The sequence below is a fragment of the Apteryx mantelli genome, chromosome 2, assembly GCF_036417845.1.
Source record: "Apteryx mantelli isolate bAptMan1 chromosome 2, bAptMan1.hap1, whole genome shotgun sequence".
In the NCBI taxonomy this organism is placed as follows: Eukaryota; Metazoa; Chordata; class Aves; order Apterygiformes; family Apterygidae; genus Apteryx; species Apteryx mantelli.
The window spans coordinates 17,962,012-17,977,915 of NC_089979.1; the positions used below are offsets into that span (position 1 = coordinate 17,962,012).

The 15,904-nt window shown below is 39.4% G+C and overlaps 1 protein-coding gene across 1 annotated transcript in view; it reads left to right on the plus strand.

Annotated features, from left to right (window-relative positions):
* The window catches only part of CSMD3 (CUB and Sushi multiple domains 3), a 734,654-nt gene that overhangs the window by 689,193 nt on the left and 29,557 nt on the right, over positions 1-15,904 (plus strand). Inside the window, 3 exon segments of the mRNA XM_067292283.1 lie at positions 3,257-3,433; positions 9,354-9,533; positions 13,341-13,514. Of these exon segments, the coding sequence (XP_067148384.1) occupies positions 3,257-3,433; positions 9,354-9,533; positions 13,341-13,514 (531 nt within the window).

The following is a 15,904-nucleotide window of genomic DNA, read 5'->3' on the forward strand; positions in this document are numbered from 1 at the left end:
GGTGGTTGAAGTCCCCCATGAGAACCAGGGCCTGGGATCGTGAGGCTACTTCCAGCTGTCTGTAGAAGGCCTCATCGACTTCCTCATCCTGATCAGGTGGCCTGTAGTAAACACCCACAGCAGTCTCACCCATGCTAGCCTGCCCTTTGATCCTTACCCATAAGCTCTCGACTCGCTCTTCATCCACCCCTAGGCACAGCTCAATACATTCCAGTTGCTCTCTCACATAAAGAGCAACTCCACCACCTCGCTTTCCTGGCCTGTCTTTTCTAAAAAGCACATAGCCATCCATGACAGCACTCCAGTCATGCGAGCTATCCCACCATGTCTCTGTAATGGCAATGAGATCATGGCCCTGCGACCGCACACATATCTCTAGTTCTTCCTGTTTGTTCCCCAAGCTGCGTGCATTGGTGTACAGGCATTTCAGGGAGGTGATCGAGCATGCAGGTTTCCCAGGAGGGGTAAAAGAGGGTCCTCCATAGCCACATCCCATGCGCACTTCCCTGGCTGCATTCACCTGTTGGAGGCATCCTGACTTGAGCAGTCTTTTGCCAACTACCCTGTCACTATAACTCTCCCCTTCCCCCATCTTTCCTAGTTTAAAGCCCTCCTTACCAGGCTGGCCAAAGACCCGCGTGCCCCGCCTCGTGAGGTGGATCCCATCTCTCGCCATCAGTTGTCGATCTTCAAACAGGGTCCCATGGTCGTAGAAACCAAAACCCTGTTGCCAACACCAGCGGCGCAGCCAGTCGTTAACCTCGAAAGTCCGTCTCCTCCTTCTCTCATCCATCCCCCTCACTGGCAGGATTGAGGAGAAGATAACCTGGGCTCCCAGACCCTTGACCACCATCCCCAGAGCTCTGAAATCCTGCTTGATGGTCTCCAGTTTGCCCTTGGTGTCATTGGCGCCCACATGGAAGAGCAGCAGTGGGTAATAGTCCGAAGAATGGACGAGCCTAGGCAGTCTTTCCATGACATCTCTCACACGAGTCCCTGGCAGGCCACAAACCTTTCTAGACAAGAGGTCAGGTCGGCAGATAGATGCCTCCATCCCCTGCAGCAGGGAGTCCCCCACAACAATCACCCGCCGCTTTTTCCGGGCATTCCGGCAGGGCACAGGGTCTGTTGTCCCAGGTACTTCCCTGGCAGCCATGCCCATCTCCTCCTCATCCTGGAGGGCACTAAACCTGTTCTTCACCTGCAAGTCTTCGGGAGAAGTAGGAGCCTTTCTCCTCCCACAAGCAGTGACCAGTTTCCAACCTTCATCTACGATGTTATGATGTACCATTTCACACGGCACAGAGCCCTCCGGCAACTCCACTGCTGCAGGAGGTTGGGACTCCCGAAGCTGCACAGTCTCCGAGAATACCCTGTCTATCTCCTGCTCTGCTTCTCGGATGCTGCGCAGCCTGCTGACCTCCTCCCGTAACTCCCTTACCTGACGACACAGCTCGTCAACAGCAGCACACCTCCTGCAGGAGAGCTGGCTGCCAGCCCAGGCCTCCCGGAGAGGCCCCAAGCACTCCCTGCAGCCTGAGACCTGGAGAGCCGCATCTACTGTCAGAGGGTCTGTCTGGGTCCCAGCCTCTGACACAGCAACTCCATCAGCCACTGGGGAACGCGCTGTGCGGCGTGTCACGACCATACTTGAGGAAACGTACGCCACAGGGATCAGAAACGAAGGTCCCTTCTGCACAAACTGCTGCATCTGTTCGCTGCGCTCTGGGAGCTGCGCTCTAGGCCTGGCTCTTATACAGGCCTCTCCCCAGCACTGGCTAAGAGGGTGCTTGACCACCCTAATCAAGGGCCACTGGGATCAAAGGCCCCAACTCCCTCTGGCCGGGGCAACCAAGAGAGCTCGTTAGCAGCAGCCACTCCTAGCTAGAGCTTTTCCCATGAGCTTTTCCCAGGAGAAGTCAAGGCCTCCTGCAGTTGTCTTTGCCTAGCTTCCCCTTTCCTGTTCACAGCAATCATCTGCTAGTTCCTCGGGGGTCCTCAGGAAGCCCACAACTTCCAACAAGATCCTCAAGTTCTAGTCAGAGCCCAAACACTGCTGCGCAAACTGCTGCGTCTGTTCGCTGCCTCTGTTAGCTGCGCTCTGGCAATGTCAGCATTTCATTAGATACATGTATGTCATGAATGACCAAGTTACAAATTTTGTTTACTGATTAGTACTGTTGACTTACGATTATTTTTCAGCAGAAAATGAAATGCTGAAACAGGTTTATTTGGAATAAATCAGTCTACAAATTTCAAGTAAGGTGTATCACCATAAAAGAAAGACCTAACAGTATATTTACAGAGAATCATTTGTTAGCTCAATCATTTTGATTCGAAATAATAATTTCCAACAATTCTCTTCGTGAAAGGAAAGCTTCCTGAATAGCAGAAAATAATTTAAGAACCTGTTCTCTTATTATTTGCTTTATCGCTGTTGACTGTGTTATCAGTTTGAGAAAGTCATCTCATTTTAAAAACTTATTTCACAAGCTGGTTTTGTAATATCCTTTCTAGTGAATGATTGCCACCCTGACATAAAGTAAAGATATATATGTGTTTGTGTGTTACACTCTCACTAGTGATATGATTAGCCAAAATGAACTTCCTGTCATTCTTCTTTGATCTTATCTATTATGAAAATGAATTAGAAGTTCTTGTTTTATATTTTAAGATACTTTTGATTTTAATTTTTACTCTAAAAATCTCTTGAGACTATGAATGTGGTACAGATGTTGATACTGTTCTAGCTTTGGTCATATAGATTAGATGTATATATGTAATTACATAAGCAAGACACATTCAGATTTCAAATCTGAGCATCGAGGAACTGGGAAACATGAGGCGTACACCTGCCCATGAAATAATAGTTTGACTCTATCCTCTGCTTTGAATTAGATAGGAAGTGTACTTTGATGATATTATAGTGCATACATGCTAAGGAGTCATATTAAGTTTTCAATGATAAAAACTAGCTTTCCTTTGACACAGATATTTTAAACTAAATTCCTAAGCTGTTTTTCCCTACATACAAAAAGGTAAAAACAAATGATAATTTATGCAAACAGCTATTTCCTATACATCATGCCTTATCAGTACATTGTAAAACCTATATTTTCAGCACAACAACAGAAGTTTCTGCCACCTTAACACTGCTGGGAGCAGGAATATTAACTGGATTGTCCTTAGACATTACTATTTCAAAAACTTTCTTTACTAACTACGTTTTATGCATATTTAACATTTTACTTTATAGCTGTACAGTGTGGTAATCCAGGGACAACCGCTAACGGAAAAGTATTTCGTATAGATGGAACTACATTCTCTAATTCAGTAATTTATTCATGCATGGAAGGATACATACTTTCTGGATCATCTGTAAGACAGTGCACTGCCAATGGAACATGGTCTGGATCCCTGCCAAACTGCACAAGTAAGACTCATCTCTAATGAATTTGGTTTTTTTCTCTCTTCTGAAAGACAGGAAAGTAGAATATAGAAGTGGATTGCAAATAAATAAAAGGACTCTAGCTTTTCCTTGAACTACTTCATAAATGATTTTATGAGTAAAATATGTTTAAAAATTGTAGTGCTATGAAAAGATGAAGAATATATTGATTTAAAGACAGACACAGTATAATGTCTGCTGTTACAGCTTAAGGCAGTTGTATGGTTACAGGAGCTGCCTACTTTAATTCTTCCTTAGTGTATATTTTTAATCTTGTTTATGTTTTATGATATGTCATATTTAAATATTATTCATTCAGTGCTTTTTCTTTGTCATGAAAACTTAGTGGTATAATATTCCAGTCTTGCAGATGGCAGACAAAGAAAAACCTTGAAATGAACACTTGAGAATTCTTTTTGCAGTAACTCTGAGGTCAAAACCGTTGCCCGTCTCTCAGATGACAGCTTCTGTTTGGCCTCTTCATTGACCTTATGCTTCCTTTGGTTAGTCAGCTAACAGAAGCTCTTTCAGCTTCTCTCACATTCATAATGGGCATTTAGAAACAGTTTATTTCTAAACCCATCTGCTCCTGCTTTATTACATTTCCTAATTCATCTTTTAATAACACTGATGAAAATTTTACAGTTGTGACATGTGACCATGCCTATCATTTTGATAAAACACACCATCATCAGAGATATAACTGTTGCTTAATTAAAAAAAAAATACTTTAAAATTTTTAAAAATACTTTAAACTAGTACCTTGATTTTTTATAGAGTAGGCCACATTACACATTTGTAGCAACCAAAATAAAGACAGAAAATAAGATGATAAAATAAACTTGTTCTTTTTATGTTGTCCTTAAATCCATTGTTAATGGTAAGCATGAGAACAGCTGCTTTTCCAGTTGGCAAATCTAAGAGAGAGACCAGAGTTTTTATTTAATTATTTTTTTATTGAAAATTATAAAGATCATTGAATTAATTGTACCAAGGATAAAGGTATTTACTGACAATAATTGCATTGTTATTTTTCTTGTATTTTAAAGTGACATTTTGCTGAAGTACATGCTCGAGCTTAGTCTTCTCAAAAAGCACCACTCAGGTAGAAATTAGGGATTTTTGCTTAAAATCTAGAAAAAAAGTCTTACTTGATTTCACCTAGGAGAGAAAATATGATAATAAAACAAAGAGAAGCATGGTGAAGATTATATATAGAAGAACAAATTATTATTGATTTAATAAATAAATAAATAAATGGTATTTAAACTGTGTTAGACAAGTTGACATTGACATTCCTAATACACAATTCTCTGTTATGATTACACATGTTAAAAAGTATATCCCCTGGTATATTTATTCCAGAGATAATATTTTGGGGGCTCTTCAGTTTGATCATTATGTGTATCCCCTAGAGTCATCAGAACTTGAAAAGAATGATGGAATTAAAATCTTACCAAAAAAGGTACAACCTCTGAGAATCTCAGCTAGCATCATTTCTGCCTTTTTGATCTTTGTTGAGTATTAACTAGTTCCTAAAGGGATGCACCAGCACTACTAGGTGCTGTGACTTCTGTACAAGCTGATACAGGTACTAGCAGCAGCTCTAAATATCCAGAAATGCATAGGCATTTGACAGGATCACAGAATTGTTGAGGTCAGAAGGCATCTCTGGAGATCATCTAATCCAAACCCCTGTGCAGAGCCAGAACCAGTGCCCAGTCTGTGTCCCTTTCTACTGGTCTTTAATTCTACAAATACCCACCCCACCTAAAGGCACATAAGAACATAGGAAACTTCATCAAACACATCTTGCCATGCTACCTATTAAGATAATATCTCAATTTTAACGGTTAGCTAATGGCTAATTAACAACTAGTTAGTGGACCATGTTAGCTAAATAGCTAGATAACAGATCATGGGTTAACAATTACCTCCCTGTCTCCTGCTTGTTCTATCTCCAGGACTATAAAATACACCTGGAAAAGCTTATCTTATCTTATCTATTCTGATGGAACCATTTCTTCACGGTGATTTCAAAGTGCGTCTAAAGCAGTAATGGTGTTGGAACTGGCAGTGCCAACAGACTTCATTGACAGGGCAGTTTTTATTTCCTTTTTAACTGGCTGCCCCCACCATGCTCTCCATTTTTGACTATGACCAGATTTCCCAAAACGTCCTTATTGTCTGTTCAGTTCAGGGAACCTCATGGAACATTATAGGTTTTGAGAACAGGTTAGGCAAGCATCTGTCAGGAGCAGCTGTCACCAGTGACACAAAGTAAGTGACAACCCACAGTGGATCTGCATACCAGGGTTCATTTAAGAGCCAACAGATTTCAAGCTTTTACCCTATTTGATTATCTCACACGCTCGTTGGCTAGCTCCCCTGCAGTGTTACGTTCAGGGAGACCACTGCTGGCGCAGGCAGTTCAGGTACAAAGTTGTGCCAGTTCCTGTTGTGCTGCTCCTCTCAGTTACCAGCCTCAGATGTTACCAGCCAAGGTCCCTGGGCAACCTCAGCATTCATCTCCACGCTTCTCCCCCATCTCCAGGGTCTTCCCCAACTTCCAGGAGCTTTCCTCCAGGGAGGATCTTCACCTTCTTTCTGGACCCTGAAGCCCTCAGTTTTCCAGTCTAAATAGTCTATGTGCAGAAGCGCAATGCATGATCAGCCTGGTTCTGTCTCTGTTAATTGGAGGATTCAGGACATGCCGCTTTTATTTAGTCCAAGTATTATCAAAACTTAAAACAAGCCCATACCTGTTGCAACTTGCATGTAGCAGGCTTCTGCTTGAGCGGTCAGAAGTTCAGTTTTGAACATTCACCCCCAACACATCATTATCTGCCACCTGTCAGCATTCACAATTTAAGCTGCTTTTCACATACCATACAGACTTAAGTAAAGGTGGTCCAAATTTGGGTCATTGGATGGACTGTCTGACCTCTCAAGGACTGTTCCAGTCCTATTTATGAATCTCTGAACTTCAGAAACTGCCATTGAGCCTGCTAGTTAACTACAGCATGTTTCTTTTAGTTAAGGTTCTATTCACTACATTTATGACAAAACACAATATCTAAGTAGACTCCAGGTTTTCTCCTTACAACTTCTTTTTCTTTCTTTGAAAGTCAAATGCTGCAGTGTAAGTAAGGCAAAAGAGTGAAAAGATGTTTCTTACTGCTCCTCACCCAGCTCTACAAGTAGTTCTGTTGTAACAACACAGTACTATGGAGAATGACACTTTTCCTCCCTTAAGCCTTTTCTTTCATGCAGCCCTTATTCTATAGTAAGACAAAGATTACTAACAAAGGTAAGTGCAAAAGGACAAAAACAGGTGTAAGAACAGCAGTTTTAGGTTTTTTTCAGATATAATTTGAAATGTTAGTGATAGTAAGATAGGAATTTTGAGAGGGTAGAGGAATCTAGAGATCTGCATTGACATTGCAGTATGACGGACAGACTTTAAACTGTCAGTGGCAGGAAAGGATACAAAACTTTTGTAGCAGCAGTGGAAGAAACAAAAATTATTTATTAATGACCAAAAGTATGAAGTGGAGGTTGTAATGAAGATGAGTGAGAAAGCTGGGAACAATTTTTGTTGGATTTAAAAAAACAAGGCAAACAGGTTTCAGAAATCTCTGAAGTAAATGGGTCATCTGTGGAACTGCTTGAGCGTATACAGTGTATGGACATATCTTTAAATTTGTAAGGCTGTGATTTGCAATAGTCTTCATACAGGAAAATCCAAAGCAATGAAACTGTGGTTAGGGAAAAAAAAGGATAAAGACATGGATATTATATTGTAATCCAGTTAAAACAATAGTATACCTGGAAAAATATCAAGGATGATTTTAGTTGAATTTGCAACATTAATCACAGTAAATGGAATGTTTGAACTAAAGAAAGGTAGATCATGCAGGGTATATGAACATACTCTTGTAACTAAGAGATACAGTTCTATCTTTGACACTTCTATATTTGTTGAAGAATGACAAAGAAAAATCTACAATTTTATAACAGTTTTCAAAAAAACCCAAACAAACTGTATTTCTAGGTGAAACAAAATAGGCTGAACTCCAGTTTTCTTTGCCTAAACAGAACTAGCTAACTTTAGATTAACCCAGCTAACCTTGTAGTATGTTCTATAGTCTATTCCACATCCTTAGACTCCCACTGCATGGGACATTTTGACTTTCAGAAGATTTGATACATGCAGCTTAATTAGTATTTGCTCACTTAGATGGTGATAAACTGTAGAGCAGATATACTGTACGCCTGGTGTCTCAGTTCCCCAGTTGTTCAGTTCAAGGGACCTGGCCAGGATGCACTACAGGCATGGTCAGGGGTTTTCTCATTTTGGAAACCAGGATACAGAGCGGATGCCATGCACAAGGGCTATGCTTTGGCATTGAGTCAGGAGTAGCCAGGATGTGCTCTCTGCCCAGGAAACTGCCTCACACAATTATCCAGAAATAATGAGATTACTGTAAGGGGGTTGTCACATTACTATAAGATAAGCTGTCAAACACATGGGTGCTGTATTTCATATAAACTAGAATTTTTTTATCTTATCTTTTTTATAAACTAGACAGTTTTTTTTTTTTTAATTCATGAAAACAACAGTTTTTGATCATTGGGTTCTCAAGATTTCTCACTCTGAAAACTATTCCAGAGATTGATAGATCTAACTGACCAGATCTGAGAAGAAACTATTCTACTATAATTCTCAGACTGTAGTGATGTACCTCCGTTTTAACATTAACTATCTCTTGATGCTAGAAGTCACAAGATGTTTCACAACCACTCTCATTCATTAAAATACTATAGGCCTAACTTTGGCATAAACCATGGGCCATATTTGGTGTTGCCTGCACACTCTCACAGAATCACAGAATCGCTGAGGTTGGAAGGGACCTCTGGAGATCATCTAGTCCAACCCCCCTGCTCAAGCAGGGTCACCTAGAGCACATTGCACAGGATTGCATCCAGGCGCGTTTTGAATATCTCCAGAGAAGGAGACTCCACAACCTCTCGGGGCAACCTGTTCCAGTGCTCTGTCACCCTCACAGTGAAAAAGTTTTTCCTCATGTTAAGATGGAAGTGTCTGTGTTTCAGTTTGTGCCCGTTGCCTCGCGTCCTGTCGCTCGGCACCACTGAAAAGAGTCTGGTCCCATCCTCTTGACACCCTCCCTTCAGATACTTGTACACGTTGATAAGATCTCCTCTCAGCCTTCTCTTCTCCAAGCTAAACAGGCCCAGCTCTCTCAGCCTTTCCTCATAAGAGAGATGCTCCAGTCCCCTAATCATCTTTGTAGCCCTTCGCTGGACTTGCTCCAGTAGTGCCACATCCCTCTTGTACTGGGGAGCCCAGAACTGGATGCAGTACTCTCATCTGTTTGTGTACCTGGTAACAAACTGGAAGTTTTTTTCAGACATATAGCATAGATTTTCCAGGCTGTGTTTGCTGTCAGGATGTACACATGGAAAAGTAAATGATGCAATAGATATCTACTTTCTTAAATGTGAAGTTCTAAATTGATATGAACATTTGTGGGTATCAAAGGGTGACAGCAACATATGACTAATTTCTTTGCTACTTTTCATTTTATGGTCTTGAAATTTTACTGATTAAAATTGTACAGTCCGTTACTTCTACTTTTGAACAGGTGTATTGATTTTCTCCAAAAGGTAACAGCTGTACAACTCCACATGTTATGTTTGGCAGCTAATTTAGATGACATATATGTTTATCTTCTGTTGATGGGGATAAACAGATGTATCATACTTTTTCCTCCTCTTTTTTTTTTCCTAATAAATTATAATTTGGCCACATGTTTTTCCACCTTTATATATAAATAAATCAAATTTGAGTTTTTAAATTTTTTCTTCAACTATTTACCTGCAGTTATCAGTTGTGGAGATCCAGGAGTACCAGCCAATGGTATGAGATATGGTGATGATTATGTTGTTGGACAAAATGTTACGTATATGTGCCAACCGGGTTATACAATGGAATCAAATAGCTCCTTAATTCGCACTTGTACTAGCAATGGCACATGGAGTGGAGTAATCCCAGCATGCAAAGGTACAACATTTATTTTGATTGTCAGCTATTTCTTCTATGACATTTACATCTTCTGTTTATTGCAATGTGTCAATCAAATATTTCTGTAGAGCCCAAAACTTAGTGTTATTATGAATATATTGCATTGATTTCTTGGCTGCAGGAACTGTGACTTCATCATTTGGTTATTTGCCTTATTTTTTAAGCTTATAGCAGCACAGTAGGTTGGACAGTTCTTTGTAGCTTTATAGAACTTTTTATTACTTTGCTGCTAAACTAAATTAGCCAATATGAAATGACGGTTTAGATATTTTTTTTGCTTTCTTATATTTCTAAATACGGTTAAGATGTCATACCAAGGTGACCTACCTATATCCTTGTCTTTACAAACATGCCAATTAAGCACATGACAGAAGCTTTTGGGAAAGGTCTAGATCATATACAACTGCATGTGCTCAATAGGCATATTGCTCTCGGTTACCCTCTCCATAAGGTTAAGATCTTTTGCTGATCCCTCCTTCATTAGATGTGCACCTTTGAGCATCATTGTATTGTATCAACATACTTGGCAAACTCTAAATCCTTCTAGAAAATTCCCTAATAAACATTTGTCTGCTTTATGTTATTTTCTCTAGTGTGAAAAATGAAAGGATAAATCTCCATATCCTCATCTTCTCTCTCTTTTACTGCTTGTATTCCTAAGTTTTCCTTTTTAGAGGAATTTAGTTTTACTATCCTTTGTTGAAATGTCAGCAGCAAAAAATCTTAACTTCAGTGGAAGACTATTCTATGTCATCAAAATAGTTTTTCTCTAAGAAACCCACACTCTCTTTCTTGCTACATCCCAAAACATCTTCTCTCTACTCATTCTTCTCACTCTTCCTGATATCACAGATTTAGAGAATCATCTTTGCTTTTTCAGTGTTATCTCTTTGTGATACACTTGCACTGAGTGTGTCTGTAGTCTATTCTTTTACAACTTAGCCAGCTAAGTCTGTGCTTACTTTGTTCTCCTCCATCTTCCTTCCATCCTGGAACAGGCAGACTGTCTTCTTCTCTGGAAGTACAATTACATTCCTGCTTAGTGAGGCTCATTTTCTCCCCGGGTTCATTTACCACAGCAGATCAAATCAATTTCACGTCTCCACCCCATCTGCAGCCATTTTCCTTGCCAGTACAGTTCTCCCTAAGTCTTACCAAGTCCCATTTCATCCTTTCACCTTTGATAATGTCATATTTTTTCTTAGTTATTTTGCCAACATTTTGAATTTTTTTCCATTCTGAAGGATGTCAGACTTCAAGATCCTCTTAAAAATTAACATTTTTTATTTATTTGTATTGTGTTCTAAACCAGCCTTAGCTTCAATTACAAAACTGATTTTAAGAACGTAAGAATAGCTATACTGGTTCAATTGACCAAAAGTCCGGTACTTTGTCTCTGAGAGTGTCTGTAAGTGAACAGCTAGAAGATCTTAAAACAGGACAAGCACTTACAATACACACCCCCTAACAGCCTCCCAGCCTCTAATTCTTAAGGACCACAGGGCTAAGACCTAACTGGAAACAGGAGAGTAACCTCTGATTAGAGTTCTTGAGTCGTGCTGTCTTTTAGGCCATACATATTTATGGCTTATATAAATACTAAATAATAACCATATGCAGAATCTCTAGCGTTCTCAGAGGTTCCTGCTATTCACACCAGTTTCTGTGTAATGAGAAAAAATAATATGCACCAGAAATTAATACCCCCCATTTTTTGACTGTATAATGAAAAGGAATATATAATATGCAGTAGTATATCTGAAATGTATATTAACTAGTTCTTACTCTCAGGATAAAGTGCCAGGGTCCTTTGGTACCATTTAGTTAAAATAATTGGAAAATGAACTGATAGAAAATAAATACGTAATTGTCTCAGTGCTGTTGAAATAGAAGATATAAATGATTCTCCAGCTTTGCCTAGTTGAAAAGGATGCATGTTCATCTGCAACTAAATATGAACTATTCAAGCATTGATTTTCTTCTGCTGACTTGCTTTTGTAATATACTTTCAGCTGAAAACCTGAGAAATGTATGTATTTATGGTTGACTCTCTGATCAAAGCATCATGGGGAGCATTCTGCCTTGCTCCTCTCCTCCCCTCCCCCCCACTTCTGGTATTACCCTTATTTTCATCCTTCTCCGTCTGTCGCCTTTCCTTATTCTCAACAGTTATTCCTTCCTTTATTATTCAGCTCAGAAGTTAAAACATAAAGCTCTTTTTAGAAGGACTAGTAATGAAGCTCTTGGAGAATGTAGATGGACTTCTACCACTTAATGTGGTATCTGTGGTTTTATCTGTGTTGCTTCTACCTGACTTTTATTAAAGCATCAGGAAAGCGTGGCAATGGCTATCATGTCCTTTTTTTTTGCTGTGAACCAGAGCAATGTAAACAGAAAGTCTCAAAAATAGGGCCTGGTTGGAAAAGGATTATTCTAATAATAGTCCTGCTGTCATCCGCAATTCTCAAAAAGCGATGAATGATGTTGCAGAGCATCTTTGTGATGCAGATGGTAGGGATTCTCTCACTGAAATGCCTAACAATAAAAATGGCATGCAGTGAATCTTCTGCAAATCACATTCAAAGACACACTGCTCCTGATTTAGTACATCTGAATTCCTTAAGCATGCAGGATGACAGCTGACTAAATATAAGCGTAAAGGTTATGAGTGCAGCATTTCATCTCCTCCATTCTTGTGACCTCTGTGTTCTCTCCTTTATTTTTAGTCACCATCTCTCCTCATTTACCCCAACTGTCTCCACTGAATTCAGTCAAACTAGTTTCACTTGCTTTCCTTCTCTTTTGTTTGCACACTTTCTCCCACTGGTGCTCTCCTCACTCCCTATTTATTCATCCCTTTTCACTTCTTTTCTCTTTTTCATTCATTCTAGTACCTTTTGTCTCAGTTTTCCCTGTTCTGATTAATACATACTTTCTTTCATCTCACTTCTTTTTCCTTTAGCCCTCAATTAGCAATTGTCTGTTACTACTCCTTTCTCCAGTTAAGAGCCCTTTTATCCTCATCACTGCATTTGTGTTCATTTATTCCTGTGTCCTCCTGTGGTGCTTTTCAATTTCCTAGGACTGAGTAGATTTTTTTTTCTTTTTCCTGGGAGGCCTGGAAATGAGAAACCATGCAGAAACATTTCTTGTGGCCATCTTTCTAGAGCAATACTGATTATTTCAAGATGTAAATCCTTAAGTTTCCTCCCTCCAGCTGGATGCTTTCTGGTGAGGAGAAGCAATTCATGAAGCAAATACTAACCAAACTGTAGTCCCTGCAAACAGATAGTGCAGCCATATTTTGAAGGAATCATGTCCTGGTATTTCATCCCAGAGCCTTAATATCTAGAATATGCCTAAAGTGGTTAACAGGAAGAAAGTATTTGACTATTACCATGTGCAACTGAAAATAACTGTACTCAATGATTCCTAAATAGAAAAACAAAATCATTTTATAAAATATCTTCAAGCATATTTTAAATATTGTACACTTCATAGTCTGTATAGCAATTTTTGCATAGTCTTTCTACCCCGCTTGATTCAGTATGCTCTTTTATTTAAGATACTTTATCAATCAGCCATTATAGTATGTCTCTGAAATGGAAGCGACCAAAAGTATTAACTTCAGGTAACGTGGCAAGAATATAGTGAGGAAGATAGCATGTCCTCACTGTATTGTCCTCCAAAAGAGGTGAAATTAGCACATATGGTTCTTCTAGTAATTGTGTATACACTGGGGATATTTACAGCAGCTGGGCCTAATTATTTTGAATGTTATTGCAGCTGTTACCTGCCCAACACCTCCCCAGATCTCTAATGGAAGGTTGGAAGGAATGAACTTTGACTGGGGATTTAGTGTTAGCTATGTCTGCTCTCCAGGCTACGAACTCTCTTTTCCTGCTGTTTTGACTTGTGTTGGGAATGGAACCTGGAGCGGTGAAGTACCTCAGTGCTTGCGTAAGTATTTCCTTTATGCTCCTGCATTTCTTTATTCTACCATCTTTCTTTTTTCTTCTTTAGAGTGCTCAGTTTTTTTTCAGCAGTGGCTTAGTTCATTTTAAACTTGGGCAAATACATTCCTTTTATATTTTCTAAGATCATAAGGTAATTTATAGATTGAGGGAGTGATGGGAACATCCATAAATCTTATGTGAGCACATAGGAAACCTCAAAAAAAAAAAAAAAAAAAAAAACCCAACAACACAAAAGGAATATAACAGGCAATGTGTATCAAATAAGCCCAAGCAAATCAAGACTGAGAGGTCCTGTCTTCTTTTTAGATCCAGCTACATATAGAACAGAGGAGTTCTTGTTGTACAGTCTTTTATTTACTCAGTACTTGTGCTAAACTTTCTCTGATGTCACAGGGATTTTTGTCTGTCGCCAGTGTTGTCTAGACCCCAGCATGATTTCTTGACAATTGTATTTTTTCCCTTATGCTAAATTAAGTTATGACTTTCAGGTTAATAAAAATTACTGCTTAAAACTTGTAACACTGATGGAATTTATATTGATATGAATTTCATTACAATAGCAAATGTGCCTCATTCTTTAGGTTGGTGTCATTCCAGTGATTACTTTAATTTTTCTTTTTAAAAAGTGATTGTGTTGCTTTTGAGAGATGTTCGATTGATTGTACTGAAGAACGTCATGTTCTTGAACAGGGAGTCTAACTGGAAGAGGATGATTCCATCTTTGTGGCATTACAGTTTCCAAAGTTTCATTTGAGTTCTTTTACTATTTCTTTGTATTATTCCTCTTTCCTTTTCAAAAACTTCTTCTACTCTGGCTTTATTTATATCCTACTCCTATGAAAGTATGTCATATAGATTCTTTACTTCTTCTCTTTTATTTTTTACTAATGATATTCTCATACCGTAAGCAACAGTTCCTTAGTGCTGCTGAAACTGTATATTTCAGAATGGGAGCAGGGTGAAAACATTGTTTCTGGGAAAAAATACTTAACATCTTATAAGCCTGCTTGACCAAAGGTGACACCCACCGTTTGTTGCCTAAATTCACTATATGCAGCTCTTCCAGAATCCACTGTATTAAGAACAGCAAGACCTTGAAAATGCTTTTCATCATTTTGGTCTTGATTGTGTCCTTCCTTTCAGTTGTGGGTATCACTTAAAGTATTTATCATCTTAGATGCTGGAATACTGCAATATACTCCACAAAGGGGCTCCGCCTTTAAACTATGTGAAATGTGTAGTTAGCACAGAATGCAGCTGCCCAGGAATTAAAGGCTGTTTCATGCAGAGATTACACTAACTGAGTGCTGTTGATGTGCAGTGGTTACCCATTGGCTTGCAGTAGAAATCAATTGGCAGCCAAGGCTTGTCAAAGAGCTTAAATCAGCTGCCATCTGGCAGAAGTGAGAGGGAGACGGAGAAAGTCATTCTCAATGAGCAATCTTTAAGCAGCTCCTGACATCAAAATTTAGTTCCCAGCTCGGTTCCGTACAGCCTGTAGCTGAAGATATGCAAGGGGGACGTGGAATTATTGTTGTGGAAATATGACACAGAGTAACTATTCAGAATGAAATACAGTCATGTCTCTGCTTGGCTATTTGTTTGTCATCTGTGATCTAGTAAATTTGTTTAATTTATGGTATAGTATCTTGTATCAGTAAAGGAATACTGTTTTTATAAGCTTGACAATGGAAAGCAAATGAAACTATAGGCCTATGCCTGAAGCTGCCTAACTACAGATTTAAATTACTGTTCATCAATTAAATGTCTTTGAAGAATGAGGTTCTAGAGGGTAGGAAGGTTGAGGAAAGTGTTTAGAAATTTTTCAGATGTGATAACAGTGGTGGTAGGTGTTTGTTTGTTTGTTTGTTTTGTTTTTAAGTGCTCTATTTGAAGCTGATCCAACCTCCCAGCCTCAGTGCCTGATCTCCACTGCCATATCTTTATTAAAGGCTCTCAGAATCCTTAGAAGAACTTTTCTACTGGGAATAGGAGATCTCACAGAGCTTCTGGTCGGCTGTAGCTTTAGTATGTACTGTAGTCCCCTCTGTCAGGAATGGAGAAAAACTGCTGTGACTTCCCATAGTGCCTGGTTTCCATGGTTACCTATATAAAAGGCAGCTAGCAATTATTTCATGACTGGGTAATGGTGATATCTCTGTCACAAATGAGTGATAGAGTTTGTTTATTTTTATAAAAGTCTAATCAGCTCACCAAAACAGCATTTTTTAACGTGAGGATTTCCCCCCCCCCCCCCCCCCCGCCCCGGAGGGTGTTTGCTACCTTACTAGTGCAAAGAACTGAGCAGGAGACAATTTCAAGCCTCTGTATTAAAAATCTGTAAATGTTTCATATATTTATAGATTAAGAATT